The 20,957-nt window shown below is 45.5% G+C and overlaps 1 protein-coding gene across 1 annotated transcript; it reads left to right on the top strand.

The window, feature by feature from the left end:
- The first annotated feature begins 5,738 nt into the window (after positions 1-5,738).
- Positions 5,739-19,103, top strand: SLC48A1 (solute carrier family 48 member 1). Its single transcript, XM_061614542.1, has 3 exons — positions 5,739-6,252; positions 14,849-15,016; positions 15,389-19,103. Exons 1-3 carry the CDS (start codon positions 6,114-6,116, stop codon positions 15,523-15,525), a joined length of 444 nt encoding a protein of 147 aa, XP_061470526.1. The 5' UTR covers positions 5,739-6,113; the 3' UTR covers positions 15,526-19,103.
- Positions 19,104-20,957: the final 1,854 nt, after the last annotated feature.

The following is a 20,957-nucleotide window of genomic DNA, read 5'->3' as shown; positions in this document are numbered from 1 at the left end:
CCCCAGCTTCTATGGGAAAAATGGTGCATTCACACTTTCAACGTTTAAGATATGTCAAAGGAGATTATTTTTATAGCTCCAGGCCCAGCTTTCTCATGAGAGCCATTGCTGCTCTGCTTGATGGTGAATACCTAAGGGACACATTTTTCCCTCTGTGCCAAATCTCTGTCTTCTGGAGAGGGTGGGGAATGGATTAGACAGATGTCTATAGGCCACAGATTCTAAAACTTTGCCAACTTTGTGAGTCTCCTTAACCTTAAAGAGAAGAAGTAAACTAAATCAGTTAACAAATAAACTGATAAACAAAGGAGTCAATATCTTGGAAAGATCTTTGAAAAGTCATGTAGTTTACAGAACATTTCAGCTCAGCTCCAAAAAGCCATAATCCTTGCAACATGTACCACCATTACCAGGACATTCCTGAGCATACCTGTGCAACTCCATACATTTCAGAGACACTAAACCGCCCAGAGAGCTTCGGCTATGGGGTGGTAAGTAAATAAATAAATAAATAAGGGGCACACTGCCCAACCCCATACTCACTAGGATTGCCAGGTCTCCAGAATCCCAAAGCCTGAAACTCATGGGGAGGGACTTAGCAAAGTTGTGGGAAGGAGCCTTGCGATCTCATCAGACAGGGTTTTGTGATGTCATGGGGCTGCCAACTCTTGACAGACAAAAATATAATGCCCAGGCAAGCTCAGGGACGTGGCTACGTGCTACAGAGGCAGAACTAGCACTGTGAAGGCTCAGGTCATTAAAAAAAATTCCAGGGGACACGGTTGTTTTTTGTTTTTCATTGGGGTGATTCCCACCACTCCTTTAAATTTACCCACTGGGAGAATCTGTAATTTGGGGAAACAATTCTACAAAGCATCTTGTGGGAAGGGCCATAGTTCAGCACATGCTTTTGCATGCAAAAGGTCCCAGGTTTCATTTCTAGGTAGGGCTGGTTCACACCCTGAAGAGCCACTGTCAGTCACTGTAGGCTAGACTACATGGCCTGACTTGCTACAAGGCAGCTTCCTATATTCCCATGCAATATTTTCTCTCTGACAATTAGTGATTTATTTGTTTTTTTAATAATGGCTTAAAACACTACTGTAAAAGATTCGAAGATAGTTATTGTGGCTTGGCCACAATGGCCTCATGGGCCCATTGGGGATGCCTGGCAAGCCAGAGTTTCTCTGCTGCTGCATTAAACTCATCCAATCCTGCCCTGTGCACTTAAGATATTGAATAGATGACCAAAAATGTTCATTAGTACAACACATACATAATGCTCCTCACATGGCTGTCAGTATATCACACACACAAGCCACAGTTGTGTTATATACCTTTTGATGATTGTGGATGTATTGTGTGGATGTATTAACAGAGGGTCATTTGAATCAGCCCAGGAACATGTTGAAAAATAAAGTATTTCTGAGAATGTACGAAGTACCTTTCCCTCGTACTCCTGTGCATCTGAGATCAGAAGGAGCCCATCTCTCAATCTCAGCTAAGAGCATGGATGCTTATGGTAGTTGCTTATTTAGTTGTTTATTGTACTAGCCAATTAGTATGGATATTATATTAAGAGTCATGGGTATATGGCTGACAAGATGGAAACTCTAACTTGGTATTTGCTAAAACCTTTTTCATTTCTGCAAACCTATGCAAACATATAATTTAGTTATCTATACTTGTTTTTAAATTCTGCTGATTTTATCTGCATATTATTGATTCATATTTTACTGTTTAATGTACACTGCTTAGCAATTTTTGATTAAGCTGTTTAAAAAATCTTAAAATAAATGCCCATACATATATCATTTGAAAGGAAAAAATAATTACATATGTATTGGACTCAGTGGTTCTCTCTTTTGAAATGTGGATGTACTATCAATAACCAATGTACTTAATTTTAGCATCTTATTAGACGGTTAAAAAGAACACGATGTAAAATTAAAATAGCAAAGAAAGAGGAGCCCTGAGACAACTAATTTCTGATGTTCAGAATTAACCATGAATTCTTTGAGACATATTTTAAAAAAATATTACTCATCACAAAACTAAATCATATAATTACAGCAATTAATTGTTACTAACAAGGCATATTAGTTTCACATTGTCTTGTATTTTCTATTTTTAAAAAAGGCCAATTTCCTCCAAAATAAACTACCCATTTATCTTCCTTCTGTAATACATACAAAGCTAGATTAAACATGGAAATTATACCCTACACCCCAACCAGTCTATTACAGATGGGTTTATTTTTCCTACCTTTGATCAATCACAATTCCTTCTACCATTAAGAGATAAGTAATCAGCTCCAGATTGTCAGACTGCATCATATCTTTTAGATACCAGAAGAGGAAGTGGCACTAATGTAATTGTATAACTAGCCCTTCCTTTGTAATATTGATATCTATCACTGTGATTGGGGGGTGGGTGGGAAGACACTTTTGGCTACATACGAAGCAAATTAGGGCCCATCATTATCACAGCTCCAAGTGTATATTCTATTTAATATTAATAGTATGAGATACTAATGATATAGGATCTTATAAACACTTTCTTGCATGACATGGTAAACCAAACTATGGCTTACCAGAATTGTGTAAACATGCAGGCTCCCAGAAAGAAGCTCGCAGCTGTTTTGCTCCTTCCTGGCCCTTTTTGCTCCTGCACTGATCTAAGCCAACGTTTGGCTTAATGTATTGTCTGAACCCTGGCTTGTGGTTAAGCTGTCTCCTAACTAACCACAAGATGGCTTAGCTTGGCATGGCCCAGGAGCAAAAAGGACTGTGGAGGAGCAAACAGCTGAAAGTGCCACTCTGGAAGCCATCACATTCATGCAGTCCCAATGACTTCCTGTCTTATTGAAACCAAGCCTATGACTTCATTTGAACATTAAACCAAACCATGGTTTACATTTGCAAGAATAAGCGTAGCCTCTCCCAACCCCAACCCCCACTCTTCCCACTATCCGTCATATCTAGATCACACCCAATGCAGTCCCTGCCCAATGGGATATGTTGCCATTGTAAAAAAATCTAGGTTTCTTTGAAAGTCATAGAGCACAAGCCTAACCATGTCTACTTAGAAGTAAGTCCTGTTGAATTCAGTGCGGCTTACTCCCAGGTAAGTGAGGATAGGGTTGCAGCCTTAATTCTGTTCTCCATTTTACCCTGTAGGAATCATGGAATCATAGAGCTGGAGGGAGTCTTACAGGTCATCTAGTCCAACCCGCTGCTTGATGCAGGAAATCCAGAGCTAAAGCATCTCCCAAAGATGGCTAACCAGCCTGTGCTTGATCTCCATTAAGAAAGAGCATGCCACTCCACTAGGTAATGGTTTCCAATGCTGAACTGCTTCTTACTATCAAAACGTTTCTTCTAACGGTCAACCAAAATCTATCCTCCTAAACATAAGCCCACAATTAATTAATTGAGGCTATTATAAAGAACCTAACATTTTCTAAGCACTGGTTGCTCATATATTAAAAGGTAAAACAGATCTAGCTCTGCCATCTGGGGCAGAAAACACATCTTTGTCCTCTCCTCAGTGGAGACTGGTGGCTCCGATATTAGTGGAGCAGTGATTCCGCTCTGGATTTTAGTCTGAACTTAAAGTGTGACAGCCCTTCCAGTAACTGAAGAGTGCTAATATGCCCCCTTTTCAATCTTCCCTTGTCCCACTAAACATACCAAGTTCCTTCAACTTTCTCATAGGACTGTTTTCCATTCCTCTGACCATCTTCGTTGCCTCCTCTAAATCCATCCCAATTTGTCTAGATCCATTTTAAAGGGCAGCACTCAAAAGTGGACACATTATTCCAGATGAGATCTGGTTAGTGCAGAATAAAGAGGAACTATTACTCCCCACACAGCCATGAAGCTCACTGGGTGACCTTCGGCCAGTCACTGCCTCCCAGCCTCAGAGGAAGGCTCAGAGGAAGGGAACCCCTTCTGAATACCGCTTACCATGAAAACCCTATTCATAGGGTCGCCATAGGTCAGAATTGACTTGAAGGCAGTCCATTTCATTTTCTTTACTTCTTGTAACTTGGATCTTAAGGTTCTATTAATGCAGAATTTCATTCTTTTTTTGGTGTGTGTCTGGATCACACTGCTGTCTCATATTCAGCCTATGATCAACTGCAATCCCGAGATCCCCTTCAAATGCACTACCATCAAGGTAGGTATCCCCCATTTTATAGCTGTTCATTTGATCATTTTTGCCTACATTTAGAACTTTGCATTTGTTTCTGGTGAATTTTATTCCTGTCTTCTGAGGTGTTGGCTATCCCTCCCAGTTTGTGTTATCCACAGATTTGATAGCAATTGGAGCCACTGATGAATGCTCTTTCAGTTGTTTTCCATCTTGCTGCGAATCCAGTGGTACTGCCACCTGAAAATGAAATGGACTGCCTTCAAGTCAATTCCGACTCATGGCGACCCTATGAATAGGGTTTTCATGGTAATCGGTATTCAGAGGTGGTTTACCACTGACGTCCTCCGAGAGGCAATGACTGGCCCAATGTCACCCAGTGAGCTTCATGGCTATGGGGATTCGAACCCTGGTCTCCCAGGTTGTAGTCTGACACTCTAACCACTACGCCACACTGGCTGCATTTATCAAGTGCTTTGCTGATATGAAGATAAATTATGCCCACAGCTTTCCCACAGTCCAGGGTGGGGGATCCTGTGACCTTCCAGCAGGGCCAGCGCCAGGCATGCCGGGACACTTGGTCATCAGCCAGCCCCAGGCCCCAGCACCTGTATGCATGCACGCAGCCAGGCATGACTGGGCCTGTGGGCACCAGCCTGCCCCAGGTCCACAGCTCCTGCCCGTTCCACCTACCTCTCTCCTGCGTCCTGCTACTGCATACGCTACACAAGCACGGCTGCCAACAACCAAGATACCGGTGGAGGCTTCTCTAAGGGCCTTATACCCCTGCCACCATCTTGGTTGACGGCACGCATGCACGGCATGCATCAGTCCCTTAAAAAAGCCTCCACCACCATCTTGTTGGCAGCCCTGCGCGCACAGTGCGCGAGCAGCAGAAGACAGGAGAGGCAAGTGGAGCGTGTGAACAGGCGGGAGGCCTGGAGCTTCCTCCCTGTGATCCGTGGCAGGGAAGCACTACTCCCCCATCCTAACAAGGGGCTGTTCAGGGGCCCCGAGGGCTGCAGGACCCTCAGCCAGCGCCCGACCTGGGTGCCCTTTGGCGCCGGCCCTGCTTTCCAGGCATTGTTGGACTACAACTCCCTTATAATTCGCCATGCTGCTTAGGGCTGATGGGAGTTGGATACATCTGGAGAGCCACAGAAGCCACATCTCATGACTTCCTCCAAATAATCATGGGAACTATAGTTTGTTAAGGGTGCTGGAAATTTGTTGCTCTGTTAGGGGGAAACCAGAGTTTCCAGGATTCTTTGGAGCAAGTCTGTGTTGGATGTGCATTCATTAAACGTATAGTGAGGATCTGCCCCAAATTGAAAAAAATAAAATAAATGCTGGTATACAAAATGAAAAATAATCTAGTATCATACACAAGACAGTGGTGCGTTTTTAGACTCTGGACTTGTGTGGGGAGGGCTCTTTAAATCGTGTTGAGTAGTATTTGAAATTGTTTTAAGTACAAGGTCATATTCTTTACTTTTTAAAAATGTAGCAAACCAACCGTGCTGCGTCTGGGGGCCGTCCTGACCACGCTGCTGAGCGGGTCTCAAGAGCGTCTGCAGAAATATTTTGGGAATGGGAGACAAGGTCTCTGAATTGTTACTACAGGTCATTGGCAATTCACTCCACCCACCTTTACATTTAGCGTTTGGGGCCTTGGGCTTCTGCCCCTAAAGTTATACTCTGGCAGCACCGCTCTGCACGTATAAAACGACGCCTGTTTCATAATACCGTTTGCAGACCCGCGGGAGCTGGAACTCCTTGCCTATAACCCGCCGCTGGCGCTGAGTCCCCCCAGCCGCTGGGAGCCGCTGCAAACCCGGGCTTAGCCGCCAAGCCGGGTAGGTGGAGCCAGGGCAGAGCGATCCTTGGACACCGCGCCGGTGGGTCGCTCAGTCTCATCTACCGTGCCCGGTGCGCTGGCGGCCTGGCTCGGCACGGGGATGGCGGTGACTAGGAAGCTCGCGATCCGTCTGGCCTACTCGGCGGCCGGGACCATTTCGGGACTGTCGGTCTTTCTGGTATGGAACCTGGCGCCGAGCCTGCGACAGCCTTGCACCGCCGCCGCCGGAGGACTCTCGGGTAAGTCGTCAGCGGCTGGAAGGAACGAGGATAGGGAAGGGAATTTGTATGTATGCCCGTGTTTGTAAAGCAGGGTATGTGAGTGGGTCGCGGTTGTGGCTTCCTTGGTCTTCATCTTCCAAGGAGCCCATCAGGGTGGCTTCCCGTCTTCCTCTAAGGAATCAGATAGGTGATGCCCGGCGGTGCCGCCACTCTTGTCCCTTAGAAGGCTGGCAGGGAAGTAAAATCAGAAATCTTATCGAGTACAGCCATGGGTGTATACTATTCGACTCTAGAATAACTACCATATCTTTCAGTCATAAACGCAGGGTGGGGAAAACGTCACCTACATTTTTTGCTTTGGAAAGGGTCTGTTAGAGGAGTTAATCTCAGTCTTCCCTCCTTCTCCCCCACCCCCGCCAGTTCGCTTTCCCCACACTTTCACCATCTTGCTGATGAGTGATAATTGTCACAGGGCAGCCTTTGCAAAGAAGTTCACGAAAATAAGTTACTCGTCCACAACTTGCTTTGAATACACTGCCTACACCTGCATGTTTAGCTTTCATGTAGCAGATCAACAGCTTGAAGGCAGGTCTGAAAATTGAGGCCTCTTACCAGCTAGAGGAGAGTTGTTTACAGTTTGGCATTACAGGTCAATTCATATTTTATTTCTTATGTTTATTTTTGGTGCCTCCATCCACCAGATAACATGTTAAAAACATGAGAGCCTTAAAAAACAACAACTTAGTGTTCCTGCAGTTCTGTCCCATGAGTGTTAAAAGTCATCTCCTTTTTAAAAAAATGTTTCATAGTGCAATTTAAAGTATTGAGGTGCTTTTTTACAGTTGTAAGTAATACTTACACAAAGCAGTGATTAAAATGTGGCAAGTAGTAGCTAATGTGTGTTTTATTAATATGTGCCACCCTGGGCTCCATCTGGGAGAAAGGGTGGGATATAAACAATAATAATAGTAATAATAATTTATGCTTCACTTTTTTCTCTGAAGAGCTTTTGACATTTTAACCTCTCAGCCACCCTTGAGGTAGGTTAGGCTGAGAGATGGTAACTGGCCTGTCATTGTCTAGTGAGCTTCTAATCCAACACCTTAACCATTAACAGCACTCTAGCCTATATAATGAAGACTAATTGTGACATAATAATTACATGGGAGGAGGGAGGAATATTTTATCTTATATCTTAATTAATTATCACATTTATACCTTTCCTCTAAGGAGCCTAAGGTGGTGTACATGGTTTTCCTTCTCTTAATGTTATCCTCCCAACAACCCTGTGAGGTAGTTCAGGCTGACAGAATATAACTGGCCCAAATGAGCTGAGTGGGGATTTGAACCCTGGTCTTTCAGGCCCTAGTCCAGCACACTAACCACAACACCAGATTGGCGTTTAGGTTTTAGGGATCCACCAATGCATCTGATATTTAGGATCTAGCCTTCTATGAAAAAATTGATTTATCAATGTTTTAAAAATACCAGCATTCAATTATTAGCAGTTGGGTCAAGCAAGTAACTGAAAATTTTCCCAGCTTATCCTCCCCCATTCTTAACAAATGCCAAGGAGGACAGGGTTTATCTATACCTTTTTAATAAAGGAATTTATTAAAGGAATTTAATAAAGGAATTTCGGCACTTTCTTCTTCATGCTGACCAAAGGAGCTGCATTTCTGTGTATTCCAACTGCAGGAAGGAGATTTTAAAAGCTTTTTACGTGCATGTGTGCAGTGTTAGGCCATGCAATCCTGTGCAGGTTTACTCAAAATTGCAGGCCTAGTATAACTTCATTTATTTTTATTTTTGCACCTGCTGAAGTTGAGGCCCCTTTACGTACAACTTCTTCTTTTTCTTACATGTAGCAAACATACAGCTGCTTGCAACCTGTTTTTGGTTTGCTGTGCGTATGTTTTCCTGCATGGAAATATCAACCGATGTGTTTTTGAGTTTGTCTGCACTAGATTCGTAATGTGTTTCTAGTCTCTCTGTGTCCCCTTGCCCAGCATCACACTCCTCTCACATAGACAGGCAACATGAAGAACATATAAGATCTCATAATTGTCAGTTCATGCCAAGGTGGAGCATTGCATGATGGGAATCTGGCTACTTTCTTTTTGTACTTCTGTAGTAGTTGTCAGGGCAACTGTCATCCTGTTGCGATCACCTTCGTTAAAAAATTTTTTTAACCCCCAATGAATTTCTGATCACGGTTCTGGAAGCATTGATGAAGAACTGGTTTAAACCAGAGCGTTGTTGGATTTGAGCTCTGAAGGAGCTCAGGTTCAAATCCCAGCGTCTCTGGCTTTACTGGGTGGTGCTGTTGATATAATCTCTAGGCTTTGGTTATCCTATCTATAAAATGGGAATGATAACAACCAGTATTGGAAGCGGGGAGGGGGTGGGATGACCCAGGTGCTCGTCTTGGAGCCTAGAAATATTTTTCAGTCCCTGATCATAACACTGTTAAGAAGGAAATTAAGTCAAATGAGAAGCATCATAAAGCAAATTGCATAGTAATAGAAAATAATTAACAGTCATCGCTGAAGTTCTGATGACTTGGCTTATTTGCAGAAAGGCGGTTGCAACATATGAAGCTTCTTAATACTGACTTGGACTGTTGGTCCATCTTTCTCAGTACTGCCTGCTGTGCCTGACAGTGGCTGTTCAGGGTCTCAGGCGGATATCTTTTCTGGTCCCCAGTTCCTGTAAATGCAGTTTCCCTCTGCCCCAGAGACTGAGTTTGGAGACCTTCTGTGTGCAAAGTATGTGCTCTTCCAAAGAGCTGTTATATGCTACTCATCCTTATGCAGTAGCTAGTGCTTTTAGAATACATTGTGTTCTGAATCATCTCTTTTTATGGAAGCTGGTTCCTAGTTCTGTCATACTCTAGAACAGGGATGGGGGAACCTGTGGGTCCCCCGGAAGCTGGCAGACTCTCAAGTCCCATCAGCTCCAGCCAGCACAGCCAGTGGTCAGATATGATGGGAGCTGAAGTCCAGCAACAGCTGGAGGGCCACAGGTTTCCCCATCCTTTCTGTATAGATGTACACACAGTGGGTCACGAAGGGGCGGCTGTTTCTTTGCTTTCAAGACCATTCAGAGGAGAGAAATTCCCTATGTGAATTCAAAGTACAGCTTTATTTAGCTTCCACTCCACAGAGTATTTGCTATTCTTTCATACCACTGTAGGGCTCTATATGCACGGGATAGGGAGCCTGTGGCCAGAGCCGCCCCTAGGAACCGGGAAGCGGGGCAGTTGCCCCCGGCCCCACGCTTTGAGGGGCCCTGCACTTGGCGGTGCGTTTTTTTTACTTTCTTCCCCCCTCCTCAGCCCCTTTGTTGGGGGCTTCGGCGGCTGCCCTTCCCCTGTTTGGGCTCACGTCTCCAGTGAGATGAGCCTTGCTGGGAGTCCGCACCTGTGGCTCTCCTTGCAACCTTTTTGCCCCTTTGCCGCCAGCTCTGTTACTCTCAGGAGGCGGCACTCGTACTTTTAGCGGCCTGACCGGGAAACTGCGGCTGAAAATACGAGCAGCCGCCGCCGTCTGGAGCTTAAGGCTGCAAATAGGAGCTGCGCGTAAAAAGTAGCCGCAGCAGCTCCCATTTGCTAAAATTACAAGCCGCCGCTGCCGCCGCTCAGATAACTTAGGTGTTCTCAGATGTGTTTCACGCTAGCCCTGTGCATCACTGTGGTGTATAATCAGTCCATCTCACTTAAAAAGTAAGAAACTGCAACCATTTGTTTCACTATCATTCTGTGAATACAAATATTTGACTTTCAGTTTGGAGAAAAAGAAATCATAGAAACAAAATGTTTCAGAAAGAACTTAATGCTGGCCTAGATGCTCTTGCTGAACCTGATGTTTCTAATGCAGTTAATATATCAATAGGAACAGAATTGACACCAGGTTCTTGAAATTCTAGTGACAATTCTATAGGCAAAACTTACCAATATTACGGCATGTGAGGATAAAGCATCACTGTGCTCTACTGAAAAGTATTTGCTACTGAAAAGTATTTTATTTGAATATGGGAAATCCAGGTGCAAACCCTAGCTCAGCCAAGAAAATATACCTTAGCAAAGTCACTTTCTCTTAGCCTTATTCCCACATCTGTCAAAAGAGGAGCACCAGTCACTATTTTCCAAAGGGAATAATGATATGTAAATATTATAATTACATATATTCATAAATAAAATCTCTCTCTCTCTCTCTCTCAATATATATAGAGAGAGGGAAAGAATGTGGGGGGGGCAACTATGCTTTTGCCCCGGGCCCTGCACATGCTAAGGGCGGGCATGCCTGTGGCTCTCCAGATGTTGATGGACTACATCTCCTCTCATCCTTGCCCTTTGGCCACACTTGCTGAGGCTGATGGGAGGTGGACTGCAATAATATCTGGAGGGCCACAGGTTCCCCATCCCTGATCTATGCCATGGGGGCTTCCCCACAGTTCTAATTGAAGCACCCCACTTCATAGGGTGAGTGGTACTCAGGAGTGCACAAGGAAAGCAAGTGAGGACAGGTTGAGAGTGAGCCTGCGTGGTGGTGACATTTATTCTAAAGAGGCTTTTTTTTTTTCTTTTCTATATTTAAGCCTTGCTGGTAGTTCAGTCTGTTGGATAGAGCAAAGTTTTGGATTAAGGTTTTCTCCAAAGGAGGAGGCTTTGCTAGACAACTAGAAAAAAAGAACAGTGTGGATGTGAAGGATGGGAGAAGCAAACAACTGTCTGTGGGCAGGTCTACACCATACATTTAAAGCCCATCCAATGCACATTTAAAGCCCATATCTTCCCACAAAGAATCGTGGGAATTGTAATTTGCTAAGGGTGCTGGGAATTTGTAGTTCTCTGAGGAGAAAATCGCAGTTCCCAGGATTCTTTGGGAGAAGTCTTGTATGTGTTGAGTGTGCATTGGATGTTCTTTAAATGTATGGCGTCAACCTGCCCTGTGTTGTGTGAAAGGGCATTGCATCGTGTACAGGGAATAGTCTTTTTGAACTGTACTGTACTCTGAGTAATTTTTGTTTTGTAGTGAGATTGTTGGATGAGGTCAGGGGTGGGGAACCTGTCGGTCCTCCAGATGTTGGACTTCATTCTCCATCATCCCTGACCATTAGCCATGCTGACTGGGGGTGATGGGAGTTGGGATCCATAAGCATCTGGAGGGCCACAGGTTCACTGCCCCTGAATTAGATGGGTGGTAGCATTCTGTAAAACCAGAAAATATTCTGTTTGTAGACAGCACTATCTCCACAATAAAGCAGATGTGTATGTTCGTGTGTAAAATTCCCCACTAATCTCTCTTGCTCACTCGCTCGCTCACTCACACACACACACACACAGTCACTCACTCTATAGAAGTCTTACATGGGACATGCAGGGAAATATGCACCTGAACAGCTATTATGCAGGTTTTGCCGACACATGTTGGAATGTGATAATGTCTAGTACTCTTTAAAGATAGCCCCAATAAAAAGCCCTTATGCCATTGTCAACAGGTACGTTGCAAGCCCTCCTGCAATTGTTCACTAGCTTTCTTTAATAAGTGCTCCAAAATGCCTGGCATTATCCAATAAGATTTTGGCCTGAAGTTCTTCTTACTCCTACTGTTCCTAAGAATTGCTGGTGTGGCTCAGACCAGAAATCCACCACCTAACCCAGCACACTATCTAACCAGAAGTAGGACACAGATAGACTGAATTGACTATCTTTGACAAATCCATGCAGTCGTAGGAAATTTTGTACTGGAAGCAGAATGAATTCTGCAGTCTGGGAACATTGCCATTTCCCCCCAGTGCTTAGCATTGCATGGAATGTGTGTTTTCAACTGGCTGGGAATTTCAAGTGCGAGTGTTGCAGCCTGCTCCCTGTGTGGGAGAACAGGCTTCCTTGATGAGCGTCATCAGCCAGGCTCAGCACTTTGACGTTAGACTGCATGCAGCTAATTGCTCCAAGGAGTTTCCTGCCAAACCTGATGCCTTGTTAGTTAAGGTCTGTGTGAAATCACCTTTCAGTTGTGGTTTTGTTCCCACATGAAGCATGTTCACTTCCTTGCAATTGTGCACTTGCAGCATAGGGTACCTCCAAGCAGCCAAGGCTGTTATCCAGCCGGCTGCCTCAGTCATTTCTAAGAGCCACAGTTGCCAGCAGGAACACACAGTGAGAATTGAGGGCACTGCAGGAGCTCTGAGGCTCAAATTAGGGAGGTCTCTGACAGCTGGAGATTCTAGAGAGCAGAGCTTGGAAAAGTTACTTTTTTGAACTACAACTCCCATCAGCCCCAGCCAGCATGGCCACTGGATTGGGCTGATGGGAGTTGTAGTTCAAAAAAGTAACTTTTCCAAGCTCTGCTAGAGAGGCAGATACGTCTCAGGAGTCAGGATCCTGCAGGTTCTTTTTTCGTGTGTGTGTAAAAATGTGAAGGAGGCAAGGCTGCTCCTGTTTAGATCCATGATCTCAAATGTTTCTTGCCTGACCTGGTGAGTTTTAGTACCGCCCTCTGGTGCTGTTCTGCTTCTGGAACACAAACTTGGACTTTTACCAAGAGATGAGCTAAGGTGCAAGGCCGGGTGGGTGTCAGCCAAAAGGATTAGTGTCTTCAGGGATGGGGGCAGCGCTGGGTTGCAAAATGATGCCTCCCTTGAATGTATTCCCCCTCCCTCCCTGGCAGTTGCTGATGTCACTTATCTCATTCCAGCAGGCATGCAAGAGGGGGGTAAGTTGTTGAAAACAACTGTATTGAGGATCAGCCCAGCTGAGCCAGGCAAGAGTTTGTTTGTCCTGGAGCTGGACCAAAAAGAGCATTCTCAGCTGTATGGCCTTATCACAATTGTTTGTATTCACCCGGGAGGGCAGGAGGGGGAGCCATAGAGAAGACATTTGCATGTCCCAGGGGAAGAGTTGCCCTCCCCAGCCCAGACTAGTGGGGTGATAAGATAAGGGTGGGTTAATTAATGATGATTTTAAGCCCCACCCTATATCAGATCCCTGTTGATCTGAGTGTCAAGAAAAATTAGGAACATTTTCCAAACTCAAAATCTTCTGTAAACTGAATCGCTGTAACTAGCAATGCCGGCAACCCTGCACTTACTTTGTCCGGGGGTTCATTCAAGTTCAGAGGCTGTTGTGAACTTAGAAGCTCTCGCACTGAGACTTTTGCAAATTTCTTGAATTTGTCCAATTTTTTTGCCAAGTCACTACAAAGACTTCCTTTCCAAAGTCATGGTTTTCTGAAGTGCAGCGTCAGGTGTTCCTTCACATGAGGAGGCTGCCTCGGGTGCTGAATCAGTTCGTGACTTGTGAGGGTGAACCTCTGACCACATGCTTCCTGCTTGGAAAAGCAGCTTCAGAGCGAAAGGGTGACTCTGCATTTTTTCACATCCTTATTATTTTAAAAGTAGACCCGAAGCCTGTGTTTCTGCAGCCTCTCTCTGGGAACTTGCATGCGCAATCTGGGAAGTTCCCCTTTCTTCAGAGGTAGAAAAGCACTCTGGAACTTCCTGTTCCTCCGCCACCAGAACTTGCAGAAATCCAGTCTTGTCTTTTTGTATTGCACATTCATAGTTCTTCTAGAATAATAATGCAGTCCTAACCATGCTTACTCAGAAGTAAGTCCAACTGATTTAAATGGGGTTTACAGCCAGGTAAGTGGGGTTAGGATTGCAGCCTCAGTCTGATGTAGACCTCCAGCTTGGGGTGGGTGTAAGGACTATGCCAGAGATGGGGAACCTGTTGCCCCACCCCCCAGATGTTGCTGCACTCCAGCTCCAATCGCCTTTTGGCCATGCCAGCTGGGGCTGTTGGGAGTTGGAATCCAGCATCACGTGGAGGACCAAAGATTCCCCATCCTTGGTCTGAACACGTTATCCATCAGGGGTGCAAATGTCAAGATCAGTTTTGCAGATGATTCAATCTCATTCACACTCAGTAACCTCTTTTGCTGCCTACAGCTTGGCTGGCCGAACCAGTAACAGTGGATTGCCCCCAGTTACTAATTATGGGGTGCTTAATCCTTTCCCCATGCCCTCAGTTTTCCCTCTTGTAGGGTTCAAAACTCCTGGTGCTGGAGACTGTGACCTCTCCTTCATGCTGCTTCTGCATTCTCCTCTCAGGGCTGAGGCATTCTGACATAGGTGTGTAAATAAACCTGTGGCTAGTCCTTCAGGGCATCCCTGAAGTGGCTGCAGATCCCTGTCCGCTCATTCACTGCTGTTGATTGTTGCCTGCAGCAGCGTTTTTCACCACAGGAGGGCATTCCTTACACTGTGTCCTCTCCCTAGTTTTATTTGGGATGGAGGGATGTAAAAGTCTGTAGGTGAACTTCCTGATGTGGAAGAGAACAAAACAGTTTTTAAAAAACGTTTTCATGCCAGAACTATGTTCTGTTCTGTTTATAAACCAATATGTTGCCCTCTAAGTATTGTTGGACTCCACCCCCCATTTTCCCCAGCCAGCATGGCCAATGGGCATGGCTGATGGGACTTGGAATCCAACAGTGTCTGGAGGGCCACAGGCTTCCCCGCTCCTCCTGTAAAGCCCGTGTGGAGTTTGATGATCTCCCGTGGAGCTTGTATCCCCATTGGTACTGATTCTTCATTTTTCCTCCAACAGGGGTGCTGGCACTCTGGGCCCTAATCACACATGTGATGTACGTACAGGATTATTGGAGGACTTGGTTGAAAGGGTTGAGGTTCTTCCTCTTCGTTGGTGTTCTCTTCGCCATACTGTCTCTGGTGGGCTTCTGCACATTCCTGGCCTTAGCCATCACCCAACATCAATGTAAGTTCTGGGGTATGTTTACCTTAGCGTATGGCTAGCTGCTGACAAAGGCAAGAGTCCTAGTTGCTGTAGCCTAGGGAAAGGGATCACGTGGGCCCTCCTGATGCTGCTGGGCTACAACTCCCATCATCCTTAAGCATTAGCCATATTGGCTGGGTCTAAGGGGGTCTGGAGTGCAACATCTGGAGGGCCACAGGTTCCTCATCCCTGCTGTAGTCTGTCCAGCATAGCAATTCATATAGGTGGTGTTTGTTTCATTGGCTTTACTTGAATTGGTTGTGGTAACTCATCAAGTTGTCTGGGAGTCTTAAGTAATAAGGGAAGTTGTTGTTGTTTTTAAAATGTTTTAACTGTCCTTGTTCTTCTGTTTAGCTCTGAAAGACCCAAAGAGCTACTACCTGTCCTGCGTCTGGAGCGTCATCTCCTTCAAGTGGGCCTTCCTCCTCAGCTTATACTCTCATCGGTACAGAAATGAGTTTGCAGACATCAGCATTCTCAGTGACTTCTAAAAACCTGGACTTTAATTCCACCAAGGAGAGGAGGCACGGAGAGGGCGGGGAGGTCCACTGGATATTTGCACAGACTCTTTGGAGGAAGATGCTAGCAAGGAAGGAGCCTGCAAGGGGCTGACGGCCTGCTTCCGCCTCTGCTTTTTCCTCTCTCTTTCTGCTGGTTTAATTAGGGAATGTCCCTAATTGCTTTTATCCAGTCACTTTGGCTAGCTCTGTCAGTCGTGTGTGTGCGTGCTTAACTTCCACAAGAGTTTTTGTCCTTTCTTTGAAGAATGACTCAAGATGCACAGCAAGACCACGTTTCTGGTCTAAGTCCTCCTGGGCCCCATGTATTTCCTTCCTGTACATTTTTTAAAAGTGTATAACTTGCGAAGTCTGAAGAAACTGGCAGGGTGACCTTCATTGCATCTTTCATTAGCAAGACGGCAGCCATTTTGTTGTAGTGGTTGTTGCTTGTGAAGTGCACGGTGAAGGCCCAAAGATGTGAAGAAGCTGGCTCAGACTCCTTTCATACAGATCTGTATTTTCATAAGAACAAGTCATGAATCCCATTTTAAGAGAAAACAATTTTGACCAATGCCCTTTGTTGCCTCCCCGCCCCCCTTTGTAGCCGTTGCTCACAGCTTTTTAGAGAGAAAGAACCTGTGGATATTTGTGTGCCTAACAGTCCCCTGCCACCATTCTTCTCTTGGCACTTTTTAAATGATGGTGTTTGATGTTTTAAAGTAAGATTTAGACCAGAAATGGGGAAACCTTGTGGCCCTCCAGATGTTGTTGTCCAATTCCAGTAAGCCTCAGCCAGGATGGCCAATGCCCAGAGATACTGGGAGCTGTAGTCTAGCAGTAGCTGGAGAGCCACAGGTTCCCCACACCTGATTTAGGTGAAGCTAATAACAGCTATACTGACACTGCCCTTGGTGTTTGTTGAAGATTTGCCCTATGAAATTCGGAAGGAATACCCCCCCCAATCCTTTTGAGGGCCAGTTGCTAATGTCTTGTCTACCTGCCCAGGGCCTTGCACCTGTATGTATGTTGAAACAAAACATATATTTAGACTCTAATGCTCAGGTCAGGGAAGAGAGTTCTGATTTCTTCATCTGTGTCTCACACATGTGTTTGGACCAAAGTATATGAGTAACCATGGTGGTTCCTGCATGACGTTATGATCCTTTTGTGGGAGTAGATGGGGAGGTAATGGAACAGGAGTTCAGCTCTTCATCTAGGGCAGGAGGATGAGGTACCTGTGTCCTCCCCCAACTCCCATCAGCCCCAGCCAGCATGGGCAATGGTCAGGAATGATGGGAGTTGTAGTCTAGCAATGTCTGGTGGGCCACAGAAACCCTAGTCCGCTCTAGGAAAGTATAATTTGAGAATGGATCATTCTCTGGGGAATTTGATGCAGCCACTGGGGGTTGCATAAATGGCATCACATCTGCATTTTAGCATTTTGTAATGTGCTGTGTGTAAATCAGCTAGCTATTGTGTGTGTGTGTGTGTGTGTGTGTGTGTGTGTGTGTGTGTGTGTGTGTGTGTGTGTGTGTGTGTGTGTGTGTGTGTGTGTGTGTGTGTGTGTGTGAACATTTTACCTTTTAGGTCAAGCGTGGCTGGAAACAGCTGGCCCAATGAAGTGGGTGTGATGTCGTAAGAAGGAATGGGTTTCCTGAATCTCTCTTGTGTCACTTGGACCTGAATAGTTGAATCTGAACTCTTGTATGAGCTTGCTGCTGCAGCCTTGCTGAGAAACATTCACTCATACTGGATTCCGTAACACTGTTTCTCCTCTCTACCCATTTATCCATCCTTTTTCATTTGTAATGCTGATCTGTCAGTTGGACACACAGTTGCCTGCCAGGTTTTGTGCTGAGTGCTTGCTGTCTCTTCTAAAGCCAAGAGCTGCAAGCATCTTCTTGTGTCTGGTAACCCGGGTCCCATCCAAAGGAGACCTCCTTAAAATTGGGGTTGATGGATGCAGTGCCAGGATTTCTTGACGTAACTTTAAATATGCTTTCTCATTAATGGGATGTTCTATGGATCCACTCTTTATAAACTTTTTACATCGTGACGCACTGAGTGTGTGGACTTATGTACATGATGCTCCACACTGTGCCAGCCCTAGGCTAGCCCTAGCTGTTTCAAAGTTTGTCTGGAAGCAACTTGGTAAGTCCATTGTAGCCCCTTTGGGGATTCAGGAGCAGTTCTAAATTTGGGCCTGTGAAAGACTGCTAAGCAGTTCTCATGTGCCATGCCTGGAGGCTCAAGGAAGCAAGTGTAGCTGCTCTTCCAGCCTTTTAGCAAATTCTGGACCCTTCAAATGGCTTTCTGCACCTTTACCAACTACAGTCCAAGGATGCATATCGACATAGCTCTCATAGTGCTGCAGTATGACTGTTGTACTGCTGCAGAATCCCATTTTATTTTATAGACTTTTAGACACTCAAAGTGGTTTACAGCTATATACAATACAAATCCATACAATCCCAACAATAACATCACTACCAATTTGAAGTATCTGTCACCATCCAAGCTGCACCAACCAGCAGCATACTCTCCAGTACAACAAAAATAACCAAGCTAGTTTAAAGATCTGAATTAGCTCTCCAAAACTATGGTAAAGAAGTAAGTTTTTAAGACCTGTTTACAATTAAAAAGGGATGAATCTTGCCTGGCCTTAGAATAGTGGGAGGCCACTGCTGAAAAGGCCTTGTTCTGTATACCCACCCACCTAATTGTAGTTAAAAGTGGGCATCTCAGAAGTAGTTCTTTGAGACGGGCAGGTTAATATGGGCAAAGGTAGTCCTTAAGGTAACTTTGAAGGGCTTTAAATTTAATCACCTGCTGTTTGAACTGGGGCTGGAAGCATACACCATGTTGGTGGGGCATGTTCCAGCTTCCCAGCCACAACCAGTAAGTAACTGGAAACTTAAAGTGATGCAGAATGCACCCAAACAGTCTCCGAAGACAGACCTGCATATCTATTGATGGTCTTCTATTGAAGATAGGGAGGTTTGGAAGGCCATAGAGGCCAAAGGGCAAATCACTGTGTAATGGAATGAAGGCAGAGCGAAGATAACTTATAGCAAGCTAAAGGATGGCTGGCCATTGTGAAAAATACACCCTGCAGGGGAAAGCGGTATTCCATTTGTACTGCACACACTTCAGGTGTAGGCAACTTGGTGCTCTCCAGATGCTGTTGGGCTCCAGTTCCCTTGAGTCCCAACCAGCATGGCCAATAGACAGGGGTGATGGGAGTTGGGAGTCCAACAGCATCTGCAGACCACCTACCTGGCATCCTCTGTTCTCCATGGAAGCTGTGGCACTCAGCAGGATAGGGGACCATGTGATTGGGTCACACAGGTGGCCCCATTTCGCTCTTGCAGTAAAGTTCATAGCCTGCTTTTGATCCCTGCACTTTGCCCCTTTGAGATTACTTTGCCAGCAGAAAGTGCGGCCCTTTTTCTGTGTTTTGCTGTCCCCTCTTGTGTGATATTTGGGGGCTTAACGCACAACCAGCTCACCTTGAAGAAAACTCACATGCCACTTTTCTGATAAAATAAAGGGGGAGGAACAGAGTATAATGTGTCTGGCTGTTTTGTTTTTTGCTGAGGGGTGTATGTGTGTGTGAGAGAGAATCCCGTGCATAGGGAAAGAGCTGGGGAACTTGCTGGGGGCAAGGAGGGACAGTATGGAGAGCGCTTTTCCATCCTCTTGGTAAGAAAACTGGCAGAGTGCAAGTGTGGCCTTAGTTTCCTGTCTGCAGCTGTCAGTGAATTTGGCTATAGGAAACTCATGTCATCAGCAAATCCACATAAATTCCTATTTCTTATTGGAGTAGAACAACTTCAAACAGAGCCGAGATCCCTGCGAGTCTGAAATACGACAAAAAGGGCGGCCTGCAGAGCAGGGATGGGGAGCCTGCAGCCCTCCGGCTCAGCCTTTACTAGCCTGATGCCCTCCAGATGTTTTAGACTGCAATGCCCATCAGCCCCAGTCAGCATCCAGAGAGCACAAGGGTGGGAAAGGCTGGCCTGGCTTTCCCCCTTGGTTACCTGCAAGCTAACACTTGCTGGGAGACTCTGGCCTACAGTGTTAAGTTGCAGCGGGTAGTAACTGGTATGCAGCAGACTTTACAAAGTAAGTACAATGTGTGTGTCATGTATTCTGCTTCTATGCAGGGGGAGGGGCAAGGAGCTTTATGGGGCACTACACCACCCCTTCCCTCACCATTCTAAAGCTTATTCAACTGTTCTGCCTCCTTAAGTTTGCTGCAGGGGTTGCCCACACATTTTCAAGTACATTTTTTCCAATCTTGGGGGCTAGAAACTTGAAAGCAGAGGTTTGCAGGAAGCTGGCTTCTGTGCTCCACTATGTACTCTCGTAAAAATCATGGCACACTTATACTCCAATGACTGTCAAGTACTGCAAGCAAGCCCAGTGCCAGTAGGGGGCCAGGTTGGGTACTGGCCCAGGGCTCCTACAGCTGGCCCAGGGCCCCTGTGGCTGGGGTGATGGTGGAGCTCCCACTCTGCAAGCCTCAGGTTGCAGGCCATGACCAAACAGTGGCATGGATTGTGGCGCAGGACCTCTGCTCTCCCAGCCAACAGTACCCCTGCTTGTGCACACAGGCGGCAGGTGCTTAAATATGCCCAATTGCTTCACGTCACACATTGCTGTGCATCAACACGCCATCTTTGGTAATGGCAGGCATCCATGATGATGTGCAACATGGCACAGTTGGGCGTATTTGTGTGTGCGCGTGCACTGAGCAGCCTTGACTTTGCATATATTTTGCATGTGAGAGTGCAAAAGAACTTGTCAGGAGGAAGCTCTTGACACTTGGAGAGTGGCTGTATACTATAGCCAGCATGGATTTTTCGCATTCTGCAATGTTAAATTGAAAATACTCCTATGCCATTCTGCTGCTTCCCATAAGCTCATTTCAAAACAAAACCTTACAAAATTTATAGTCCTGAACTCAGAAATGCTTGCTTAACAACTATATAAGTTTTCATGGTGATATACAAAACAGTCAGAGAGAATCAAGAGTTCAACGTGTAAAACGAGGGGGGGGGGAATCCAGACCCCTGTTGGACTTTTTTCTGTCAGTGGTCTCATAACCTGTTGAAATTAATTAAAAATTAGCCATGCCCACAGAGTACCTATAATCCTATTACTGACCTTGCCACATACTGACCTCATCTTCTGCAGCCTAAAAGTGAAAAAATGCATGACTGATTTTTAATTTGTTTAATTTAACATTGAAGTTTATTACAATGTCAGGCATGCTCAGTAAGAACTGTCAGTGTTCTAAAAGCCAGACTCACAGCTGTTTGGCTTGGCTAATCAGGTAGCCATACGCACCCAGACATTTATTCCACTTTAGACAGTCATGGCTTCCCCCCAAGAATCCTGGGAAGTGTAGTTTGTGAAGG

Source organism: Rhineura floridana, chromosome 3 (assembly GCF_030035675.1).
Source record: "Rhineura floridana isolate rRhiFlo1 chromosome 3, rRhiFlo1.hap2, whole genome shotgun sequence".
In the NCBI taxonomy this organism is placed as follows: Eukaryota; Metazoa; Chordata; class Lepidosauria; order Squamata; family Rhineuridae; genus Rhineura; species Rhineura floridana.
This window is presented reverse-complemented; position numbering and strand designations above follow the sequence as displayed.